General features: G+C 52.6%; 1 protein-coding gene across 2 annotated transcripts in view; it reads right to left on the reverse strand.

Moving 5' to 3' along the window:
* Nucleotides 1-5,495, reverse strand: part of Col5a1 (collagen type V alpha 1 chain) — a 153,006-nt gene extending 147,511 nt beyond the window's left edge. For both annotated transcript variants that reach the window (XM_087899820.1, XM_087899819.1), the window contains exon 1: nt 5,069-5,495. In XM_087899820.1, the coding sequence (XP_087755946.1) occupies nt 5,069-5,177 (109 nt within the window). In that variant the 5' untranslated portion in view covers nt 5,178-5,495. The remainder of the gene's footprint in view (nt 1-5,068) is intronic.
* Nucleotides 5,496-22,294: the final 16,799 nt, after the last annotated feature.

Here is a 22,294-nt window from a genome sequence, read left to right on the forward strand (position 1 = left end):
CTCTAGGGAGACTAGGGGCAGGTAGCTCCAACAGCACATGATAACAGCGTCTAGCCTCATCAAGAACCTCAAAGCTCACGATAGAAATCATGTAGCTTGTCTGGGCTTCACCAGGCTGTGTATTGCTCTCACAAGAACCTGCTGTAGTTACAATCATTCACCCACTCACAAGTGGGGAAACTGAGGCCCAGGCCAGCTGGGAAGAACCGGAGTCAGGAAGGGCATGCAGATTGCCTCACCCAAGTCGCTTGTTCTTCCACCCACCACCTGGTCTGCAGGCAGGCCGTGTCCAATAGGGACTGCAAGATGACCTGGTAAGGACCCAAGCAGGCTCCACCCATTGAAACCCAGCACATCCACGCTGGGCCAGAATTGCCACAAGCATCTGGCAAAGTGCTGCCAGCAGATGAGCTGATTATGCAGGAGAATACAACTAGATGGGGAGCCCAGGTGTCACACAACACTGCTCTCTTCATCAAACTGGGAGGACATGTGGACCAGTCCACCCTGTGGTAGGACCAGGGCCTGTGGTCACCAGGAGCTCTAGGGCTCCAGGGCCATGAGCATCTCTTCACCTCCCATAGTGCACAGACTCCCATTGTGCACAGAACCCAGAAACATCTCAGGACAGCTGTGGAAACACAAATGCACATAAGTGTGCTTTCATGCTCCCACACATATGTGCAGTTACACACACAGTTGTTCATGCATACGGGCATAAAGCACATACAGGGACATGGGCACCACACGGGCAAGCACATTACACATACCCAGTCTTGACGTGTACATAGCATCCATGAAAACAACCCTGGAACTGACCTGTTTGCTGCCTTCACACACACACTCCTCAGGTGACTACGATACCACCATGAGGGGTCTGGGCAGTGTGCCACATGCAGATGAGAGCCAGGCCAGAAGACAAGAGCTGCGTGGCACCTCCTTTCACATATGTACCCCTCCCCAAGCTTCTAGAATCTTGATGTTCCAAGAGGATTTAGGGGAACCCTTCCCTTTTGCAAGTTACTACAGAGCAGAGCTTGTGAGACAGTCCTGCACCCCCGAGCCTAAGTCACTGCCTAAGAGGCATTTGCAGAGCCACCCAGTCAGCCTCGGGCCCCCTCAAGTGACACACGCTCGTCATTCCAATTTCCAGGAATGAAAACTGAGGCACAGCAACTCATCCTGGCCCAGTTAACCCCTCCACCTCAGAGGCAGAGACGGTACGTGCCGGCTCCTCAGCTGTGCACAGCCCCCGGAGCCACAGCAACCTCACCACCAAGGAATGTCCCCCACAAATCATCGCCAGAGTTCCCACAGGCCAAGCCAAAAGCCTATCTGGTCTGTATCATATCCTACCAGCACAGTGCCAGGTCCTGCCTCCCATCCTGGGCGGGATGGGGATACCAGAGACAGCTAGCAAAGCTCTGGAGACCCCCTACTTCTCTTTCAGTGGCATTTCTGCTCTCCTGGTGTAGGGTCACCAAGGCAGGCAGGAACTGGGGGCCTGCCAACCCACTAATGAGGGGCTTTCCAGCCACGGCAGACAGCCCAGAGTGAACGTCCTAGGACAAGTTGGGAATATCCAGCTAGAAAGGAGGGACAAGAGGAAGATTAAAGTCAGAGGGAGAGGACCCAGTGGGGAAGGGTAATAAAACGCAAAGGGGGTCAGGGCCAGGCCACCAGGGACCCCCATGGAGACATCCTCCAAGTTGGTTCCACAGGATCCAGCATGTCCAAGGCGGCCTAAGAACAAGAAGAAAGATGTGCGGTTCCAGGAGGGAATCAGAAACCCCTTCACCACCGCCCCCAGCATCTCCAGGCCAACGCAAGCTAAAAGCCTGTGGTACTGGAAGGTTCTGCTGATGGTGAAGTAGCTGGGTGGTCCAGAAGGAGATGCAGAGACTGACACCCACTGAGTTCCTTCAGAAGGTCACAGACCTCCAAAGGGAAGTGGGAAGGGAGGGGGAGGGGAGGGAGGATAGGGGAGGAGGAAGGGAAGGGTATGGGGGAGGAAAGAAGGAGAATGCCGGTAGAAGAAGCAGAAGGAAAGAGCATTTGCAGTGGAAGGAAGAACTCTGCACTGGCCAAACAGAACACCCCATCTGTCCCCTGGGGTCCTGCCTGGGCTGCGCCCCCAAGCTGGGACTATAGCCTAGAGTACTGGTTCTCCCAGGGGAAAGCAAAGAAATGGGTGTGAAACCAAAGACCAGAATGCCAGGCAGGAGGGTAGCCCTTCACTCAGGGCTCTGACCAGGCAGTCAGAGGCTCTACTCATTCACTGCTGAGCTTCTGTCCAGATAGGTACCCACGAACTAGCCACCAGCATTAACTGCGCCCAGAGTCATCGACGGGCAGGTTGGACAAGCCCACATTACAGCAAACAGTGTCCTGGGGTGGGCACGATAATGCTTGCCTGGCGCACCAGGCACCACTTGCCATCCCTGATGTGCTATGAGGGGACCAGGTTAGAGCCTTACCATCCCTACTCTGCTCAACAGTCTCCCACAAGAGGGAACAGGCTGATGCAGCGAGGAGAGACAGAATGGAGAAAGAGGCCTCCAGCCAGAGGCAGGGGCAGGCATCGGGCATCAGCTGGCCTCCGCTAAGGGTGTGGTTATGAGGAGCATCCAGAAATATCTACAGGGTGGGGTGGAGAGGCAGGCTCTGGCCAGCGCCGCAGGGCCAGCCTCCAGGACAACATCATCAGGGAAAAGGCTGTGAGCTAGCCCCACAGCTGGGCAAGAACAGCTGGAGGGGGCCCATAGCTCCAACCCTGCAACCAGAGTAATACAGCCTGACAGACAAGAGGGCTTCTACAGGGAGCTGAGCGGGGAAAGTGAAGGAGGGATGGAAGGAGGACAGAGGAGGGAGGGAGGACCCAAGGATGTCCCTGTAGCCAACTCATTGAGTCACAGGAAACTTAACCATTCAGTATCTGTCAAGTCTCACAAAACTTGGCTGCCTTGCCCTGCAAATTATTGCAAAAAGAAGTCATGTGACTCGAGCCCACCAATAGCACATGGAGGAGATGACCTCAATTTCCAAATATTGGGGTCACGTTTCATTTCCCATTACCAGCCCCCCCCAAGACTTTTAGCAGCTCCCCCTGCAATCTGATTTCTCACTCCTTCACACACTTGGCCAAGAAGGAGGCTGAAGAACTGTGCTCACAGAAAACTCAGAAAACATCTGGCAGATCCCGAGAGGGAGAGCAGAGCAGAGCAGGGTCTGCCTGGACTTTCTCCTGACTCGCCTGCCTCGAAAGTGGGCTGCTGTCCCTCCGGCCAAGCACTGAGAATGACTTCAAAGTGGGTCCCACCACAGGAGCAGGAGAAAGCCTCCTAGAGCCCACCCAGAAACCAGTTTCTTTGCATACTTCAGTAAGCCTTTGTTGTCCAAAGCAAAAAGTCTAACACCGCAGCTAGGACCCAGGCAGCCCCTTCTGAGTGGCCACACCCTCAACAGCCAAGGGAAGTAGGGGTGGGGGTGACCTAGCACAAGGATGGAGAGAAGCAGAGAAGTGGGTGGCCACAGGGCAGAGCAGGGCTGGAGTAAACGGTTGATGCCAGGAATGCCCTACCTATGCCCATAGTAACCCCAGCTTCTGGGGTGAGGATTCCCCTGAAGGATTCCCTCCTGAGGTTCTAGGGAAACCCCACTAGAGGAGCCAGGAAGGGATGGTTACCAGGGGAGCATTGTGGGAGTGGGGGGAGGTGGGAGACTGACCCTATCCTGTCTCTCCTTCACTTTTCTGAGAGTCTCCATCATCCCCTACTGATAACTGAACCCTGCAAAAATCCAGGTCAGTTAGTCTAAGTCACAGTAAAGTGGACATCAGCCATGCTCTCCCTCCATTCCCCAAGGCCCTGGAGCCCCTTCCAGGCCACTTTTGTTTATATCACATACCCACTGGGCACTAACGATGCCAGGAAGCAGGAGAAGAATATTATAATTGGCCATGGAGCATGGAAAATGGTTCTCCCACTAGTCCTGGGAGTGCCAGCTAAGAAGAGCCTTGTCCTGGACAAGAGCTGTCCAGTCCACTGCAGCCACCCGCTGTTCTGCAGCCTGAACTCCTAACTGCCTTCACCTCTCCTATCAGCGCATGCCTGGATGCCTTCCTGCCCTGGGCCATGGTGCTTAGGGGTCTGGGAAGATTTATCCCACAGCTAACTAACAAAAGTGATGCTGAGAATTGCATCGCTGCCCAGACGTGTGCTTGAAAGTGTTGGAACCCAGACAGGGACAGTCAGTGCCTCCCTGATTCTTCCCAAGGGATCAGGGCTCCTTCGAAGGGCCCATTCTGGCAGGAGGAGTCTCACATCTGCAGATCATCTGAGCAGTTCCCAGTCCAGACTCCTGGCCCGGCTCTCCGTTCAATCCATCTTTGGGCAGAGAGCCCAAGAAAACTACCACTAAAGGGGTTAGGAGGTTTGCGGTCTGCTTAGGACCAGAGTTGGCCTGCTACCTAACAGGGCTCCACAGTGCCTCCTGAACGCTTGGCGGGGACTACAGGGAACCTCGTCCCCTGGGAAAGTAAAGAGTCAGCCCAGACAGCGGGAGGGTGTGTGCGGAGGGAAGTCCATAGCTGGGGATTCAAACTTCTGGGATCCCTTTCACCCCCAGGAGTCCCCAAGGAATTGAATGTCTTTGACTCTAGGGGGCGGCCCTTCCCAGTTTTCAAAGGGGAAGTTTCTACGGAAGGGCTGCATGGGATGCAGCGGGTCGCCTGTGATGTGGGACAGGGAATGTGAGGTTTGGGGACAAAAGTGTGACCACCTCTGCTCGAATCTAACACGAGGCGAACTCTTCCTTGGCTCGCGCGACAGCCCCACCCAACTGGCCCGTTTGAGGAGGGGGGCGGTACGCCCGCGGGGATGGAGTTGGCCGGGTTCCCTCTCCCGGGCCCCCAACGAATGGTATTCGTTGTCTTGCCCGGTGCATTCCACAGGCCAAGGGGGAAAGTTCTGCAGGCTCGGAGGAGGCCGGCGGCGAAAGCGCCTTGGATGACAGCGGCGCGTTCTACAGTCCCGGAGGCCCGGTCCCCCCGAGTCCTGAGCGCCCTTACCTGCGCGGCTCGGAGGCGGCGCCCACAGCAGCAGCAGGAGCAGGAGCAGAGGCGGGGACAGAAGCGGGGCGCCCGGGCGCGCAGCTTTCCAGCGGGTGTGTACGTCCATACCAGCGGGGTGAGCGGGCCGGGGAGCGGGGAGGCGCACGCGATGCACGGGACCAGGGACACGGCCCGGGTGGTGGACACAGAGAGGAGCGCGACAACTTCAGGGAGTCATAGGAAGCTCGGCGCCCGCCCTATCTTCCCCGCGGCGGTGTCTGTCCTGGAAGGGGCGGCGGGCGCGCTCGCCCACGGCGCGGGGATCGACTTTGGCCCGGGACGGCCGGGACCCCCTCGCTGACTGCTCTCGCGCGCCCTGTCCTCCTCCTAGTCCCTTGGCCTCCTCGCCGCTGCCACCCCGCGACCCGATCCCCGTGGGCGCTCAGCTGGAGTGAGGTCCTGCGCCAGTCGCGGGGACGAGGAGTGCGGACCTCGCCTTCGGCGCCCAGCACTTTTTCCCCCTTTCCCTCCCTCCCTCACTGCTGGCAGACACGGTGGAGGCTGTCGATCCCCAACGCCCGCAGCAAATCAGAGCCCAGCGCCCCGCTCAGCAAAGCCGGCCCCCGCCTCCCACTGGGCGCCGCGGGCGAGGGGGTGGGGACAGCGGGCGAGTCGCGGCGAGGAAGGGGCTGGCCCGGGGCGGGAGCGGACGTGGGACGGGGGCGGCGCCCCCGTTCTTTCTCCCCGCTCTGGGCGGCGGCCTTCGGAGCCCGATGGCCCACTCTAGTCCTCTATTCTTCCCGCCCCAGGTGCCCCGACGTGGACAAACTCCAAGAACCAGCGTTGAGCCCCCCGCCCCCGCCCAACTCCCTGGCCAAAGTTTGATCGCTTGAGTTCCAAAGAGAGAGATTGCTCTACCACGCCGAACTTTCTCTTTAAGGAGGAGTTCCGAGAGCTCCTCTTCTGGGCGGAGACTCAACTTGCAACTCAGCCAAAAGGGGCTCCCTAGACTGTGACTGACAGGTCAACCTAGCGTTAGGGACCCGCCTTCCACCTCTCCCCCACCTCGATTGTCAAGGATGCCCAGAGGGGCCTCAAGTGGACATAGGGTAACCACGTTATTAGATGAAGTTAGCCTCAAATCCCACCCCACCCTCTGCCTACTGTCCCTGGCGGCCCAGTCACTTGTAAGGAAAAGGAGGCCAAGGGAGAAGTCCCCTTCCAGAGCTGACAGCTCCCCATTCAGAGCAAAGAGAGACAGGAGTTTCTCCCAGATTTCTCCAGGCCCAGGACGCCCTGCTAATGTCTGACTCACGGCCCTGCCCTTCTCCAAGAGCTTCAGGGTTTGTTTAGACAGAATCAGAGTGAATTAAGAAGGCTTTCAGACTCAACGCCATTGCTGCTTTTGAACACATTGCAGTCGGGAGGATTTGGGAGTGATGGGGACCTGACTGTGACTCCTTTCTTCTCTTGTATCTTCAGACCGCTGTGAGATTCACTAAATGCCCTTACCTCTCATCATTCTTCCAACGAGGAGGGTACAGGTAGTCAGGGGGTAGAGGCAGTCGGGGCAGAAGCAGTCAGAGGACAGGCAGTCAGGGGACAAGCAGTCAGGGAACAGGCAGTCAGGGGGTACAGGTAGTCAGGGGGTACAGGCAGTCGGGACAGAGGCAATCAGAGGGTACAGTCACTGAAAGGAATTGTTAGGATGGCGGTGCTCTGGTTCTTGAATCTGAACATAGGTGACTAGTACTAACTTCAGCCACACTTTGCTTAAATTAAGTGGGGACATACCCTACAGTGGTCATCGTACAGTGCATAGGAGCGAGGAGGAGGGTTGGGGTGCAGCTCAGAGGCTGTGTAAGAAGGCAGCACAGAGAGAGGAGAGGTAAAAGCAAGCATGAGAGCAAAAGCAAGATTACAAACCCAGGCAAGGTGCAGTAAATGTTAAAAGGCACCTCGTATAGTTCAGATAAATGGTTAGGGAATCCGTGTATGTGTGTGAGTTGTATGAATGGCAGTGAGATGTGTACATGTGTGTATATGTACACAAGTGGGGCGTGTACATACATGTATGTTGTGTATACTGTTTGCCTGTGTGTGCATGTCATGTGGAATGTGTGCATCCATGTGTACATATATAAGTGTGTGTGCACAAATGTAAAGTATATGTGCATTGTGTATGATGTGTTTGAGTTAAGTGCATGTGTTCATGTGTGTGTTACATGTACTATAGGCATGCATGTGTGTTGATGAATCTGAGACCTCTGACCCTCTCTTTCCCATGCACCTCACTGAGTGAAACTTTCTGGCACTCCATGAGGCCCCGCCACATCCCTTTGATCTGGGGTAGCCCTGCCCCCACCTACAAGAAGATCAGCCTCTCCCTGTGGACAGGTAGTGCTGCCACAGGTCAGCAACATGGTTACCAGCAGTGTGACCTTCCCAGGTCTACCTTGGGGAATGCCTCACTTTTCCCCAAGCACGCATGAGCTTCTCTTCTGACAGTCTGGAAGCTGGCCCCTGAGAAGCCAACTTAAGTGTACATTCCAAGGTCCTGGAATGTTCTTGTCAGGAGCCCTGGGAAGCTTGGGTTTGTGGCTCATGACACAGACATGTGCTGGACAGTTTTATGTCAACTTGACACACGCTAGAGTTATCTGAAAGGAAGGAGCCTCATGAGATGACCTCTGTAAGATCCAACTGTAGGGCATTTTCTTGATTAGTGATTGATTGGGGAATGGCCATCCCACTGTGAGTGGTGCCATCCCTGCACTGGTCATCCTGGGTTCTGTAAGAAAGCAGGCTGAGCAAGCCATGGGGAGCAATCCAGGAAGCAGCACCCCTCCGTGGCCTCTGCATCAGCTCCTGCCTCCATGTTCCTTCCCTGCGTGTGTTCCAATATTGATGCCTTTGATGATAAATTGTAAGCCAAATAAATCCTCTCCTCCCCAAGTTGCTTTGGTCATGGCGTTTTGTCAAAGCAATAGACACCCTAAGATACATGTTTTATCTTCTCTGAGGAGTAAGCCACACAGTGACTAGGCCATGCTGGCAAACAAAGTTCCTAATGGGGTCCAAACTTGAATTTGGGAGAAAGGAGTTCTTATCTCACCAGGAAAGTCAGAGAAAAATCTCCCAGTTGGGTGTTTTGATGTAGGGACAGATTGGTAGGGGGATGGGCTCCCTTCCATTGTTGAGTTCCATGGGGATGGGAAAACCTCAGTCATGTGTAAGACTTTCACCAAGGTCGGCTGACACCACCCCACACAGTCCCCAACCTACATCAGGTCCACGTCACAAGAGAGCTCACTCCTCCCATCTATAGGTGAGGAAGTTGCGAGTCAGAGGGCGCAAGGGGTCTGCTCAGAACACCAAATCTATGACTCAGTTCACTGTGGCAGAGCCAAGATGAGTGCCCAGTCCCTGCAGCTGCTCTCTAGGCACAGGATTCTTATCCTTTCCTGGTAGACAGACTCCAAACACCTGCCTCCCAGCAGAAGCATCCAAGTCACATCCTACTCAGGTACAGGCAGCCCCATACCCAGCATCCTCCTGTGCCCATTGGCATCTGGCTATAATGACGAGTCCTTGGAAATCTACTCATTGTTCAGCCTGATTGCCAGTGTGACTTTAGGCTCTAGGGGCCTGCAAGCTGCCTGTGGACTGCACCTGCACCAGCTGTCAATGTTGCACCAGGGTCCATGGTCACGGGAGTAGTCTGTGCTTTCCTCTTTCTGTCTCGTGTGGCCCTATGCACTTGCTAGCGGCATTCAAAATGGAAGGACTGACCTCCATCCAGTGGCCCCTGCATGTCCCAGCCAATCATACATGCCGTTACCCTTTGTTGTAGAACACGGTCCTGCAAGCAAAACAGCTGCCATTATCATCAGATCAGTTGTAAAGTCCATCATGGTTAGACTTGTGGACTATCGCTGTGCTCTCGTGAAAAGAGTGTGTGGGGAAGGTCATTGGGCCTTTACTTGAGACTCCAGGGGAAGACGAGGCAAAGAGGGAGCTCTGAGGGGTAGGAGGTGTTTCTCTCCTTCTCAAAACGTATAAAGTATCCCAAACTGCTGTCCTTAGGTAGGGCTCCACTGGCCCTCCAACAGGTCACAGGCCTCTGTGGCTCTACAGTAGACACAGAAAGTCATGCATTAGCTGTGGCTCTGAGTTATGGCTAGGGATATTCATGCCAGCGGGGTTGCCTTTGTGTTATGCCCAGGGAATAGCTCTATCCGTCCATCCTTCCGCTAGTGTTCAGAGGTCGGGTCAGTGCCACGGTTGCACATACCACTACTGCCAGCCCTGGACACACGAGATGTTTGTCCCCTGTGAATTGAGGTGGTGAAACCGATTCTGGGATTCCCAAAGACTCAGATGAGAAGCTAAGTGGCAGGTTTGGGACAGAAGGGAGAGGATAGCCCTGGATTTTTCCCTCTGAGTGTCCAGCCACTCCCTGCACCAAGCTGTTTCCATGTCCTGTTCACCAAGACTGGCTTCTTTAACCTAGTCTGGCTAGCCTTTCCCCACCGGGGCCAAACAAGCCTTTGAAAAATGATGGGATTTCCAGGCAAAACAGCCCAGGAGACAGTAGGCTGACTTTTGGCATGAAAAGCAAGTTTGCAGAGAATCAGACGACAGCGTCCTGAGATGCGTTTTCCAGACGGTGGCAGCTGGCACACGGATCGTCTCCCGTAGTCTGTTTTACAGAGCCGGCTTGAGACTGCAGGCCAAGGAAAATGTCCATGGGAGAAATTCCTGTTTTGTCTCTTTAAGAACCGCCTGCAGAGGTAGGGATAGTACCATACTGCAGAGGACTGTCTACAGGATCAGTGAAGTCACCAAAATCCCTGTTTGTCTGTGACGACCCTCTCACACAGGACTCTGATCTCACCAGATCTGCCCCACAGGATGGGATGTGCATGGTGGCCAGGATTGTAGGCAGCTCCTGCCGAGCCAGCCAGCCCTTGTGTGGGGAGTTTGGGGATGGATAAAGTCCCAGGAGGAAGAGGCCTTATAGCACCTGCACTCAGAAAACAGTCACTTTTAGGAAGGTGTACGAATTAGTCTTTGTCACCTTGACACAAACCACAGTCACCTAGGAGAAAAGCACCTCAGCTGAGGAATTTCCTCCCCAGATTGCCCTGGGACACACCTGTGCATCATTTTTTTTGTGATTGTTGATTGATGTGATTGACATGGGAAGGCTCAGCCCCCTGTGGGTGGTGCCATCCCTGGACAGGTGGTCCTGGGAGATATAGAAAGGATAGTAGAATCTGAGATTGGGAACAAGCCAATCATCAGGATTCCTCCATGGTCTCTGCTTCAGTCTCCACCTTCCGGGTACCACTTGAGTCCCTCAGCGATGGACGGTGGTTGGGGCTTGTAAGTCAAATAAACCCTCTCCTCCTTAAGTTGCTTCTGGTCATGGTATTTATCACCACCATAGAGAAACAGTAGAGGAGAAATAGAGGAGATCTGGACTAGGGGTGGGAAGGCAGGGTCCAGGATGGAGAACAATGTCCTGGAACTCCAGGGAGCAAGGGCTACAGGGACCCACAGGTGATGCACAAATGTCACCCCAGACACTATCCATCACAGCGTGCCTTCAGCCAAGACTAATGGAGCCCTTCACACCTGCATGAGACCTGGCCCCCTCTGCCCTTCACAGACCACAGATACAGGAACCAGGGCCCAAGATGCCCAGCATGGGAGAAGAATGGGGCTCTACCAGTTTACGGCTCTGCCGTAAAGACTTGACTCTCCCTCCCTTAACACTTCCGTACACACTTCCTCTACACAGCTACTGCTGACGCCCCGGTCACCCGTCTGGTCCTAGGAATTGAGCATCCGCTATGAGGGATTCAAAGGCAACTACTCCTGTTTCAAAAATGACCAAACTGGGACCTTAGGGACCTAGCTGATCTTGGACAGCGGAGCTTTGTACCTGTCCAAATCTATAACACCTGTTGCTGCTAACAGCCAGGTTCTATATCCTTCCTTCCCAGCAGCCACTACTACTGGTGCACACATCCTAAGAATCCCTCGAAGCTCAACTCTAGGCAAGCCTCCCCAAGACCTGAAACTCTCCTGAGCAAGGCACCAAGGGATGTCATGGATTTCTGGTCCCACCCATCTGCTCACCGTCTGACCCACACTGAGGCCTGAGGACATTAGTTTGTTGACTGATGTCACTTCATAAGGTCCTGGTGAAATTTGGAACTGGGTCCCCCCAAGTACAATGAGCACACCCTGAGCTCTCCCAGAGCTGCAGATACGTCTTACACGGTTCTTAGTTATGAAGTCAACTAAAGAATAAGCGGTAGATGCTTAGTACCCAAGCCTGTGGTAATCTCGCTTGACCCCAGTACATTCTTCACCCTGGGCATTGGGACAACCTGGCCAGGCAGGCATCCTGAGAGTGTTGATACAACCCTACTCACTGGCAGCAGCATTGAGCTGTGCTCTCAGTTCTAGGACAGTGACCACACCAAAGCGCCTTGGGCTGTGACTTGAACAAACCTAGAACTAAAAGCAACAAAAGCCGCCTCTCCAGCCCAAGGACTACAAGTCAATGTGTGTCACCTGCCTTCTAGAGGCACTTGGAGGGCCCCTCACACCTCTTCTCCTCCTGTTTGTGACAGGTTTCTCTGACAGGGTACCAAAGTCCACCTTGGTTTCCACACCACCTTGTCTGCTTTGTAATTACTCTAGGTCTTTCTAGGAAGGACATTTGTGACAGACGTGTGCAGTCCAAGATGCCCCTACCATCATCTCAAGGTCTTTAACTGAAGCGCATGTGCATAATCCATTTGCAAATTAAGTCGCATTCTTAACTCCAGGGCTTTAGATGCAAGCCTAGAACACGGTGCCACCCGTCAACCCATTACAGTCACAGTAAGACAGGCACTGTGCCCCAAGCCCTCTAGTCCCTCCATCCCCTTGAGCCAAGAAGATGCTGGGCTCCACCGCTGTGGCCAGGAACAAAGGGTAAATAAGGGCTGCCGTGCAGCTGGGTGCCAGGGTAGATGCCACCCAGCGTCCTGTGCCCCGAGAGCCTGTGCCCAGCAGGAGGGCTCAGCTGGCAAATGGACTGGCCACTGGGCTGAGAGCAGTGTGAGATGGCCGTGCCTGCCAAACTCCAACTGGGACTGTTGGTTTTTCCAGAAGGCTCTAACTTTATTTGTTTTCATTTTGAGCATTAAACCAATGTTTTTGATGGAAATATCTGCCCTCTTAGATTTTCTTCCATAAGAGGAAATTTAAAAATGGGATCTAGCCTTTAAAACAAGTCTCTCAAACGAGTCTCACCCAGAAGCTGAAAATTCACTTGTTCCTTAAAGTCACTGAGCTTGGTTCGTAGGGAAAGCTTGGCTGAGAGAATGATGTATGCGATTAGGGGAGGGTGGGAGGAAGTCAGCGAGGAGCAGGATGAAGAAAAGGAGGATGGTGACATTGGTGAGACTCTACAACAATCTACCTATCTGACCCCTTAATGGTGTGTGAGTGTGCATGTGCAAGTGCACATGCTTGTGAATAATGGGTGCATGTGTAGTGGCCAGAAGTCAACCTTAGTGTCATTCTTTAGAAGACAATTATTTTGCTTTTTCTCTTTTGAGATCAAGTCTTTAGCTGAGACCTGGTGTTTACCAGGGTATTCTAGCCTGTCTGGCCATTGAGCCCCAGGGATTCTTCTGTCTCCAGTCCCCCAGCATTGATGATACAAGCTTACATCACCATGTTCATGTCCCTTTAAAGAAAGACTTAGTATTTTTATGTATGTGTTTACGTATGTGTGTGAGAGAGTTAGTATGTACACATATTCAGGTGGCTGAGGAGACCAAAAAAGCATCAGGTAACCTGAAGCTGAAGACATCAAATGTGAATGCTGAAGCCCAAACTCATGTCCTCTGTGAGAGTAATGTGCGCTCTTAACCATTGAGCAATCCTTCTAGCTCCATGTCTTTCTGCTGTCTGCTTTTGGTGGGTTCTAGAGAGAAAACTCATGGTCTCATCTTACAGACAAGTATTTCCTCAGTTCCAGGTACTGCCCCCTCATCTTTGGTCCCCACTTGAGCCATAGCAAAAAGAGCATCCAGGACCTTCAAGTGGCACTTAGAGCCATAGGATTTCTAGGTGGAGATCCAGAGTCCCGCTGCCAGCATGGTCCCTAAGATGTGTGCCCTTGCTGTCTACCTCTAGGCAGGTTGGAAGAAGGCGATGATCAGCTTGCTGCACCATAAGGCAGGTGTGAGGGGAAGAAGGTGGAGACGAGGTGGGCGCCCCCAGTGACTGACAGTGGAGAGAACCACAGCCACATCACCAGCCTGGGACTGTTGTCATGCCTAGGAAAAAGTTTTGGAAAGATGCAGCTGAGCTAGCCCATCTTGAGTTAGTCGGTGGGGCCCAGATGCCCTCAAGGGTATCCTCCCAAGAGGGAGGCAGCAAATAACTGACACATTTGTGGTGACGGTAGAGCAGCTGGGGTGATGCTCACATAAAGCCATGGGATCTGGAGCCATCAGGAGCCAGGCAGGCTGGAAGATCTGCCCCTGGAGCCTCTAGAGCAGTGGTTCCCAACCTCCCTAACGCTGCGACTCTTTAATGCAGTTCCTCGTGTTGTGATGACGCCAACCACAAAATTATTTTTATTGTTACATCATAACTGTGATTTTGCTGCTGTTATGAATCATAATGTAAATTTTGGGGGGAGATAGAACGTTGTTAATGGAGTCACGACCCACAGGTTGAGAACCACTGCTCTAGAGAGCATATGGTCCTGTCTACACCCTGATATTAGACTGATAGGTAGGCTCTAGACCTTAATGAGAATGAGCTTGCTTTTTAAGCTATCCAATCTGTGGTCTTTTGTGATATTAAGAACATATGGACACTGCTCTCATGAGGCCTCTTGGCCAAGGAGACAGCCTAGAGTGCAGAGTATCTCAGATGAACTGAGATGGAGTCAGCTGGGAGGAGCTGGGTTTGTAGGAAGAACCAGCGGTGGGCCTGGGCTCAGGTAACTAATGACCCAGCGGCATGTTCTTCAGGCATCTCTCCTATCATGAGTTGGAATGAGGAAGAGGTACAGGGTCTAGGCCATTCTTAAACAGGTGGGGACACAACCAGGAAAACCTGCACATCTGCTGCCACCATCCAAGCTGGATTCAGTAAGAAGAGGACATAGAAGACACAGTCGTCAGGCCTCCCTCTGGTCCTAATGAGGAACCAGCCAACCCTATGTGTCATGTTCCTAACAAACTCAAGCCGGGAGTTCTGGCGTGTTTGAATTAGGTTTCTATTGCTTTGATAAAACACCATAACCAAAAGCACTTGGGAGGGAAGGTTTACTTAAGCTTACAGCTTGTAGTCCAACATGAAGGGAAGTCAGGGCAGGAACTCGAATAGGAACCTGAAGGGAGGAAGGAACTAAAGCAGAGTAACTCTGCTTCCTGGCTTGCTGTCCATGGCTCGCTCCGCCTGCTTTCTTAAATAACCCAGTGATGCACCGCCCACAGTGATCTAGATTCTGCTACATCAGTCATCAATCAAGAAGATACACCCCACACTTCCCTTGGGCCAGTGTGGTGGGAGCATTTTCTCAACTGGGGTTTTCTCTTCCAAAATGACCCCAGATAGCATCAAGTTGACATAAAACTAGCCAGCACATGAATCCTGGAGCATCCACAGAGTAAAAACACAGCGAGAAACCCTGAGGGTCGTGGCTGTGGAGCCAGTTCCACTATGTCAATGGCCTGGACAATCTGCAACAAGAAATGTAGGATGCTCCGGGGAGCATGGATACAGGAAAAGGAGTGAGCCTTGGGGAGATTTGCAGGGTGAGGCTGGGAGCAGATGAGAAGTCTGCCCAGGCCTGTCCAGCTCTAGTCCGCTCCCAAGCATCATGTGAGATCCTTTGTCCACCCACGTCCACATCAGAGAAGGTCAGACTTGGGCCGGTGTTCAGTGAGTTTCTGGGAGACACTGGACATGAAAAGTGTCTTCTGGTTGGTTCTGAATGCCTAGGAGAAGTGGGCAGGAGGATGTGCCGAAAGAGAGAAAAAAAAAAAGCAGGACATCGTCCCCAGGGAAGCTGGACAGAGAAGAAGCAGGGAATAGCGTCGTAATTATCTGGCAAAATGAGCTTAGTAAGGTGGGCATTCGGCTGTGGCTTTGACCTAATTTGGAAGACAGGTGATTGCAGGCATCAGTGAAAACTTACGTAACGGCACCGGCATGGATAGCTCAGGTGGCACTAAGTCCAGTAACAGGTGTCCTTACATGAAAAGCGCAGAGAAGAGACACACAGAGGGGAGGAGGGGCCATGTAAAGATGGGATAAGCAGGAGATGCTGAGACCAGGAACTCCCAGACAGAGCTGACCCTTCCACGCCTGCCATCCTGACCTTTGGCCTCCAAGACCAGGGGAGAATACATTGGTGTTGTCCATGTCCTCAGGTGGTGCTGTTTTGTCTCAAGAGCTTCAAGACACAGAATCCTGCACAGTAGACCTGTTCCTCCATGTCCGATTGGCTCTGGAGACCAGAAACTCGGAACTGTGAGAGGCAGGCTGGAATCTCAGCTTGGTGGAGGAAGAGATGAGTATCCGCCCTGCCTGGTGCCCACCCCTGCCCTGCTGACTTGGCCTTTTTGCCTCCCAGGTGCTGTCCTCTCAGGTACCCAGCACCATGAGCTGGCCACCCATTAGTGGCCTCTTAGGCTCAAAAACGCTGGCACTGCAGCAAGCTCACCATGACATCCATTCTGCATTCCTGTCACCTCTGGGTTAGGAAAATTGAAGCCGTGCGCCAAGGAAAATGTACCAGAATGTTGGGAAACGAGTGTTAATGAGACCCTGGGTTTGGGCATCTCTGACTGCTGCCCCCCCTAAGGAGGTGTTCTCATTTACTAGGGCACCCAGCCAAGGACCCTTCCCATTTAGGATTGCCCCCATACTCTTTGAAGCCTATGGGCTTAGGCCAGTTTGAATCCCTGGGCTCTAGCTCCTCGCTGGAAAATTAAAGCAACCCGCAGATGGTGCGTGCTGGCAGTGATTTGGTTCTCTTTATTTTTGTCAACAAGGAGGTTGGTTTTAATGAGAAGCAGCAGATCCCGGCTGCAGACTTTCCACTCCTGCAGGTCTCAACAGCAGCAGCCTGACTTCCCACCCCAGGTGGGGAGCTGCAGAGTTTGTGGACCTCGAAGACGGAGGGAAGGAACAGAAGAAAGGTACCCAGCAGTTAGCCTCCAGCTTTCCCACGGCTGGCTGCCTGATTCCTCCACTGGCATTCCTGTCCCCCAGAGGCTCCTCTCCCTGCAAACCTGAGGTCCAGGTGCTGCCTCCTTTCGTCTCCTTGCTCAAGAGGGAGGTGAAATAGAACATTTCCTGAGAGCCTGGCGCTCCTTGGGCAATGACTCAATTTCCTGGTTTGTGACAGGAGAGCCAATAGGATTGTCGCAGGGATTCGGTGGGTTCGCAGGTCTGTGCCTGCCCAGGGTGACATTGGGAACAATCTGATAGAAGTCCCTATTCTGGGACCTCTGGGTTGACCCTCTCCTTTGCTCCTGCAGATCCCGGCAGCCCTAATCTGACCCCCAACTGCCAGTCAAATTCTTCTGACCGTGAGGAGGCTGTGATATTGGCCATAGATGGCTGATGCCCTGTTAGCTGTGTCCCGTGGTATCATTTGGTGGCTTAACATCGGGCATGGTAGGACTGTGTGCAGCGAGGTCTTTGTCCTGAATCGTCAAATCATCCCCGGTATGGTCCTGGTTTCTGACCTCGCTCTCCCCCGGTTGCTAGGGACGAACACCATTTTCCCTGCCAGGTGGCAAGGCAAGTTTTCCTCCTATCTCCTTCAAAGCTAGGATTTCCTGAGAGGCGGCCATCTGTTCTCCTCAGACACCGTCTTCCTCACCAGCTGCATGCAGATAGATATCTGGAGGGTTGACACGTGGAAGAAAAATTGCTCTGCACGAGCCAGAAGGAGAGACGACAGAGTGGGGTTATGGAGTGGGAGATTATTTTCCTTTACCTGACACGTGTCAGATCATACAAGGCTATTCCCAGACTTGTTCGTCTGAGGGTCCCCCATCGTGGAAATAAAGTCACCCTTACCGTGAATAAAGCCCTCATTGACTTGGCCACACCTCACCTTCCCATCCAGGCCCTCCAGACGCCCTCTTGGGAAACAGAAACCAGTTCTTAGCATAGGCCTTAAGAGTGTGACTTAAGAGCATGGCCACTTTTGCGCCAAATAGGGAACGGTAAAGGTTCCTATTGGAACTCGAACATTAAGCTCGAGTGTGGATAGTTCAAAGCCTATGCCTCAGGCCACTTTTCAGTCAGGCCATGGAGGCTGCTGGGGGTATTATAGCCCCTAACTGAGACTCACCAGGCTAGAGAACTTCTCTCCTGACGCCAGCAGGAACCAGAACGGTCCTCACAAAAGACGGCACTGTGGGCCTTCCTTTAGACCAGCCACTGGACGTCCTGGGTACAAAACACAGGATTTTTGCTTATGTTTTGAACAAATTAAAGCAATTATCAAGGCTAGGTTGAAAGTCGGGTGGACAGATCATGTTTGGAGAGAGCAATGGGAAACACAACAGTTTATATAATTCTTTCAGACACATGCTGTCTTCTCTACCTCAGAATAAATCAACCGGGAGAACGCAGAAGGCCTGCAGAAGTCAAGAGTTGCCCACATCGTGGCTGTGTGTGTGGCTAAGCAAGAGCCCAAGATTCCTGACTCCTGGCTCCCTGTTCCTCTTCCCATATAGACAGGCAAGTGCCTATAAATAATAAATAAATGGTGGTATGGTACCACAGACAGATCCTGTAATGAAGCACGTGGCCTGTGTTGGGGGCTGTGCAGACCCAATGCAGACCTAACACCACACTAATTCTGACAATAGCCTCGTGTCCCTGAAGCTGTGGACGCCTTGCCTGCTGTGCAGCTCTGAGGTAGTCAGGATCCGGGGGAGGATAGGGAGTGTCAGACTAGAGTTTGGACGCGGTCTCCACATCTGGGCTTTTGGGATGCCTTTACCCCTAGCTTGGATGACTCACCAGCTCTTCCTTCACCGAGGCCACTAGTGGCTGGATTTGGGACTTGTCGCCAGACTGCTTCTTGTAAAGAGAAGCACAGGCTCCCTTTGGGGCGGGTGGTGGGTATGGGTTTGAAGAAGGCCTTCCCTGAGAGACGGGCTGCTCAGGGAGGCCTGGGGTAAGGCGAGTCAGCGATTGCCTAATCTGGATGGCTGACCTACTTTTCCCCTCCTAAACCAAGATTCCAGAAAGCTCACGTTGCCCTCGCTGCCAGGCTGAGTGAGTCCATCCCCAGGAAAGTCTCCGTCACCTCAGAGGCCATGAGCAATTGCTGGACGGAGGGTGGGTGGGAGGGATGGAGACAGCATCTTTCTATGCAGAGGGCAAGTCCTCTCCGGCCTCACCCTAGCCCATGGGCAAAGACAGTGGAGACTAAAGGCGTGGAGGGACAAAGATTCTGAGGTAAATGGGCCACAAGTCGGGGAGGCGAGTTCAGAATGGCACAAGACACAGGCATGCAGGGTTAAGGTGGATGATGGTGGAACCCAGGGCCAACATTAAGCTCCAATGTTCAACATGGTTAAGGTAACATAGTAGCTACACAGAGGCTTCTGGATTCTGTGGCGGTCACAGCAATAGAAGTTCTGAGAGGAGACCATATAGCCAATGGGGTTTCCGAACCCATTCTTTCTACAGGGTTTGAAGACATGCCTCCCCCTCCCAAAGTTCTGATGAAGGAAACTCAGGAAGTTTAGATGTGCAAACATATAACACATTCCTCTATCCCTGACTGGTGGAGGACACATTTCAACCCTCCGGGAGACCGATGAACCAGTTCCTGCAGGACCATGCAGGCCTGTTAGGTGAGCTTAAGCGATCTCTTTCCTCTCTAACCTCAGCTTCTTCGGTACTGGATTCTGGCAAAGCAGGCAACAAATCCGTGCTGTGAAAGTCTCCCGGGTGAGCACAGAGTGTGCACACTGTAATCTTAGCTTTAACTGTTACCTGAACCTCCTTGGTGGCTCTGAGACCATACAGGGAGATGAGGTGTGACTGAAAAGTACCCTCAACCCCACAGACAGTTCTAACGAAAGCGGCTTTGTGTGTGTGTGTGTGTGTGTGTGTGTGTGTGTGTGTGTGTGTGTGAAAGAGAGAGAGAGAGAGAGAGAAAGAGAGAGAGAGAGAGAGCGCGCTGATGGGAGAGTAAGGAGTCAGGTCCTTGGAAATGAATCACATAGGGTAGGCAGTAGACTGGAGCAAGCTCTTAACTTGTACAAGGCTTCTGCCTGCTCTGGAAAATTCATCAGTATAACCCAGATGAGATCCGAGGATGCCTATCTGTCAAACTCTGGTTTCTCCCACTGCTCTTGATTGGAGACCCTGCTCCCACAGTCTTGTACTGCTGTCTGTCTGTACTTCCCAATTAACTCTAGAGTCCCCAGTAGACTCTAGTCTGGGCCAGCCTCTTCCAAGTGACCATATACGGGCGGCAGATGCTGGTGCATTATTCAAGTCTCTGTGAAGTCATTAGCTCAGAAAGACACACCAGCTGTGGACGGCCTGGGTGTTATGGCCACAACATGGAAGCCACAGCGACCATAGCTTGCTGACCCCAGTTTTAACCCACATCCCCCCTTTTGTAGACAAGCCATGTATGCTAATCTGAAGGCAGACGTCACATGTGGCTTCCTTGGGAGCTACTTCAGGCCTGGCCTATCGCTGTGGCCTGCAGCCCTCACCCACAGGCGGGGCTGTGCACTATGACCCTGGGGTCACCCGTGGGGTCACTCGTGTGTGGGTACAGTGAAACCTCAAGCTTTCTCCCAACCAGGGAGGGAATGTGTGGGAGGGAGGGACTGCCCTGACGGGAAACAGCTGGGTTAATTAGTGACCAAGGTTAATCCTGCTCTGTGAGAAACACCATCCCTTTTCAACAGTAGGGCCACCTCTGAGCCCGGCTTATCAGTGTCTGGCCGCATGTCAGGCGGCGGGAAAGATAATTCTATTGCAGGCTTAGGTGGGTGAGTGGGAAGGGAGGTGGGAATTCCCAGACCCATCTCCGCAGCTACACTGCTCTTCCCTTGCACAAGCTCTTCTCAGATGCCTCACCCCGAGAAGCCTGCCCTCCAGGAACCAGACATCCTATTCATAGCTCAGCCCATCCACACATCTCCCCTTTCTAACTGGTACTTGTCGCTAGAGTAGGGAGAGCCTCAACCAAAATTGCTGGACTCCATCTAGGGTGCCAAGGCTGAGACACAATTAGGCCCCCGGTTCGGCAACAGCCTCACTTTGTCTGAAGACATGACACTTTGGCTGCAGGCAAGGGTGCAGCCTACAAAGCCATTTGTGCAAGGGGTGTACAGCCAGCCAAGTGTGTGAAGGTGAGTCTTCATAGAGCTCAGCTGATAAAAAGTCAGGCCATCCCACCCCAGGTTTGAGCGCCAAGGTCAAAGGTTCTAACCAAACCCCACCATGTGCCTTGCTGGAGAAAGCACAAGCTCTTTCCCCAAAGGCCATTTATAGGAAGCCAAATAAAGATACATTCTCCAACCTCCAATGCCCCAGAGCCTTGCTCTAGCTTCTCTTCCCTGCTATGACCATGCCAATGAGGACACAGGGTCCCCCATCTGTCTACAAAGTTGGATGTGCCCCTCCTATCGGCCAGGGAATGGTGCTGTGAATACCAGACTAGGCACAGGCTCAACTGGAACCTTCCAACATCTGCCAACTGGAAGGTCACCAAACAGTGCTCTAGGCTCACTTCCCTCTGTCATAAAGGAGAACTTTCCAGATGATTCTAGTTTCAAATGTAATATGCCCAACTGCCTTAATTAGGGATTCTATTGCCGTGAAGAGACACCGTGACCACAGCAACTCTTATAAAGGAAAACATTTAGCTGGGGCTGGCTTACAGTTCCAGAGGTTTAGTCCATTACTGGCATGATGAGAAGCACGGCAGCAGGAAAGCAGACACGGTGCTGGGGCAGGAGCTGAGAGTTCTACATCTTGATCCATAGGCAACAGAAGGAAAGTTAGAGCTGCCCTAGGCACAGCTTGAGCATATGAGACCTCAAAGGCCCCCTCCACAGTGGCACACTTCCTCCAACAAGGCCACACCTCCTGGTAATGCTACCCTCTATTTGCCAAGCATTCAGACACAGAAGTCTATGGGGGCCACCCCACAGCACCAACCCCACTCAGACCACTCCCAAAGCTGGAAGAGTCGACTCTCAGGGTTCTCCCACCCATTGAGGCGGGAAGAGAGGCTCTGGCCTCATCAGCTCCTGTTGTATGACATAATACTCTGAGCAGAACAGATACCATCTCCACCAGATCAGTTGCGCCTGCTTACAAGGCCTATCACGATTGAGCCCGTGGACTACCGAGGTTCCCTCAGAGAAGAAGGGCATCTCCTCTGAAATTCTAGGGGCCGCTCTCAGACTTTTGTATGCCATTCTGTCCTAAGTGTGCAAGGCCTTAGTTGGCTGGGGGGATACTGGTGTCTACATAGGCTGGGGAAGTTAACTGAGGTACAGGCCATCTGCATGGCTAGCAGGAATCCGTGATCCATGCTGCGTGAAGACTTCCCAACACAGCTGTTGGGTTGTTTCCACACTCCAGGTAGTAATGCCTCACCTGTGATCTATAAATAAGTCCAACAAACTCAATGCTTTCCCAGAGGTGAATTTTAGTAGAACTGTACTTTGGTCTTTTGCTGGGACCTTATGAGGGAGGGGTGTACATTGTGTACATCTCCCTGGGGAGAAAATTTTCACAAGGGCTCTCATCTAGTCCTGTCTCCCAGCATCCCTTACTTTGTCTGTAAGGGAAAATGATTCTGGTCCTCAGAAGTGTAAATGGAGAGTGCTTTCATTTTCCGGCCTCCCAGACCCAAATAATCACCAGAAACTATATTAATTACAACACTGTTTGGCCAATAGCTCAGGCATATTCCTAGCGAGCTCTTACATCTTAAATCAATCCATTTCTATTAATCTGTATATTGCTATGTGGCTGTGGCTTACCAGTAAGGTTCTGGTGTCCTTCTCCTTTGACAGCTACATGGCATCTGTCTGAATCCACCTTCTTTCTTCTGCATTCAGCCTAGTTTCCTCACCTATCTCTATTCTGCCCTACCATAGGCTAAAGCATTTTCTTTATTAACAAATGGTAATAAAACATATTCAC

This window comes from Myodes glareolus, chromosome 21 (assembly GCF_982192425.1).
Source record: "Myodes glareolus chromosome 21, mMyoGla1.1, whole genome shotgun sequence".
Taxonomy (NCBI): Eukaryota; Metazoa; Chordata; class Mammalia; order Rodentia; family Cricetidae; genus Myodes; species Myodes glareolus.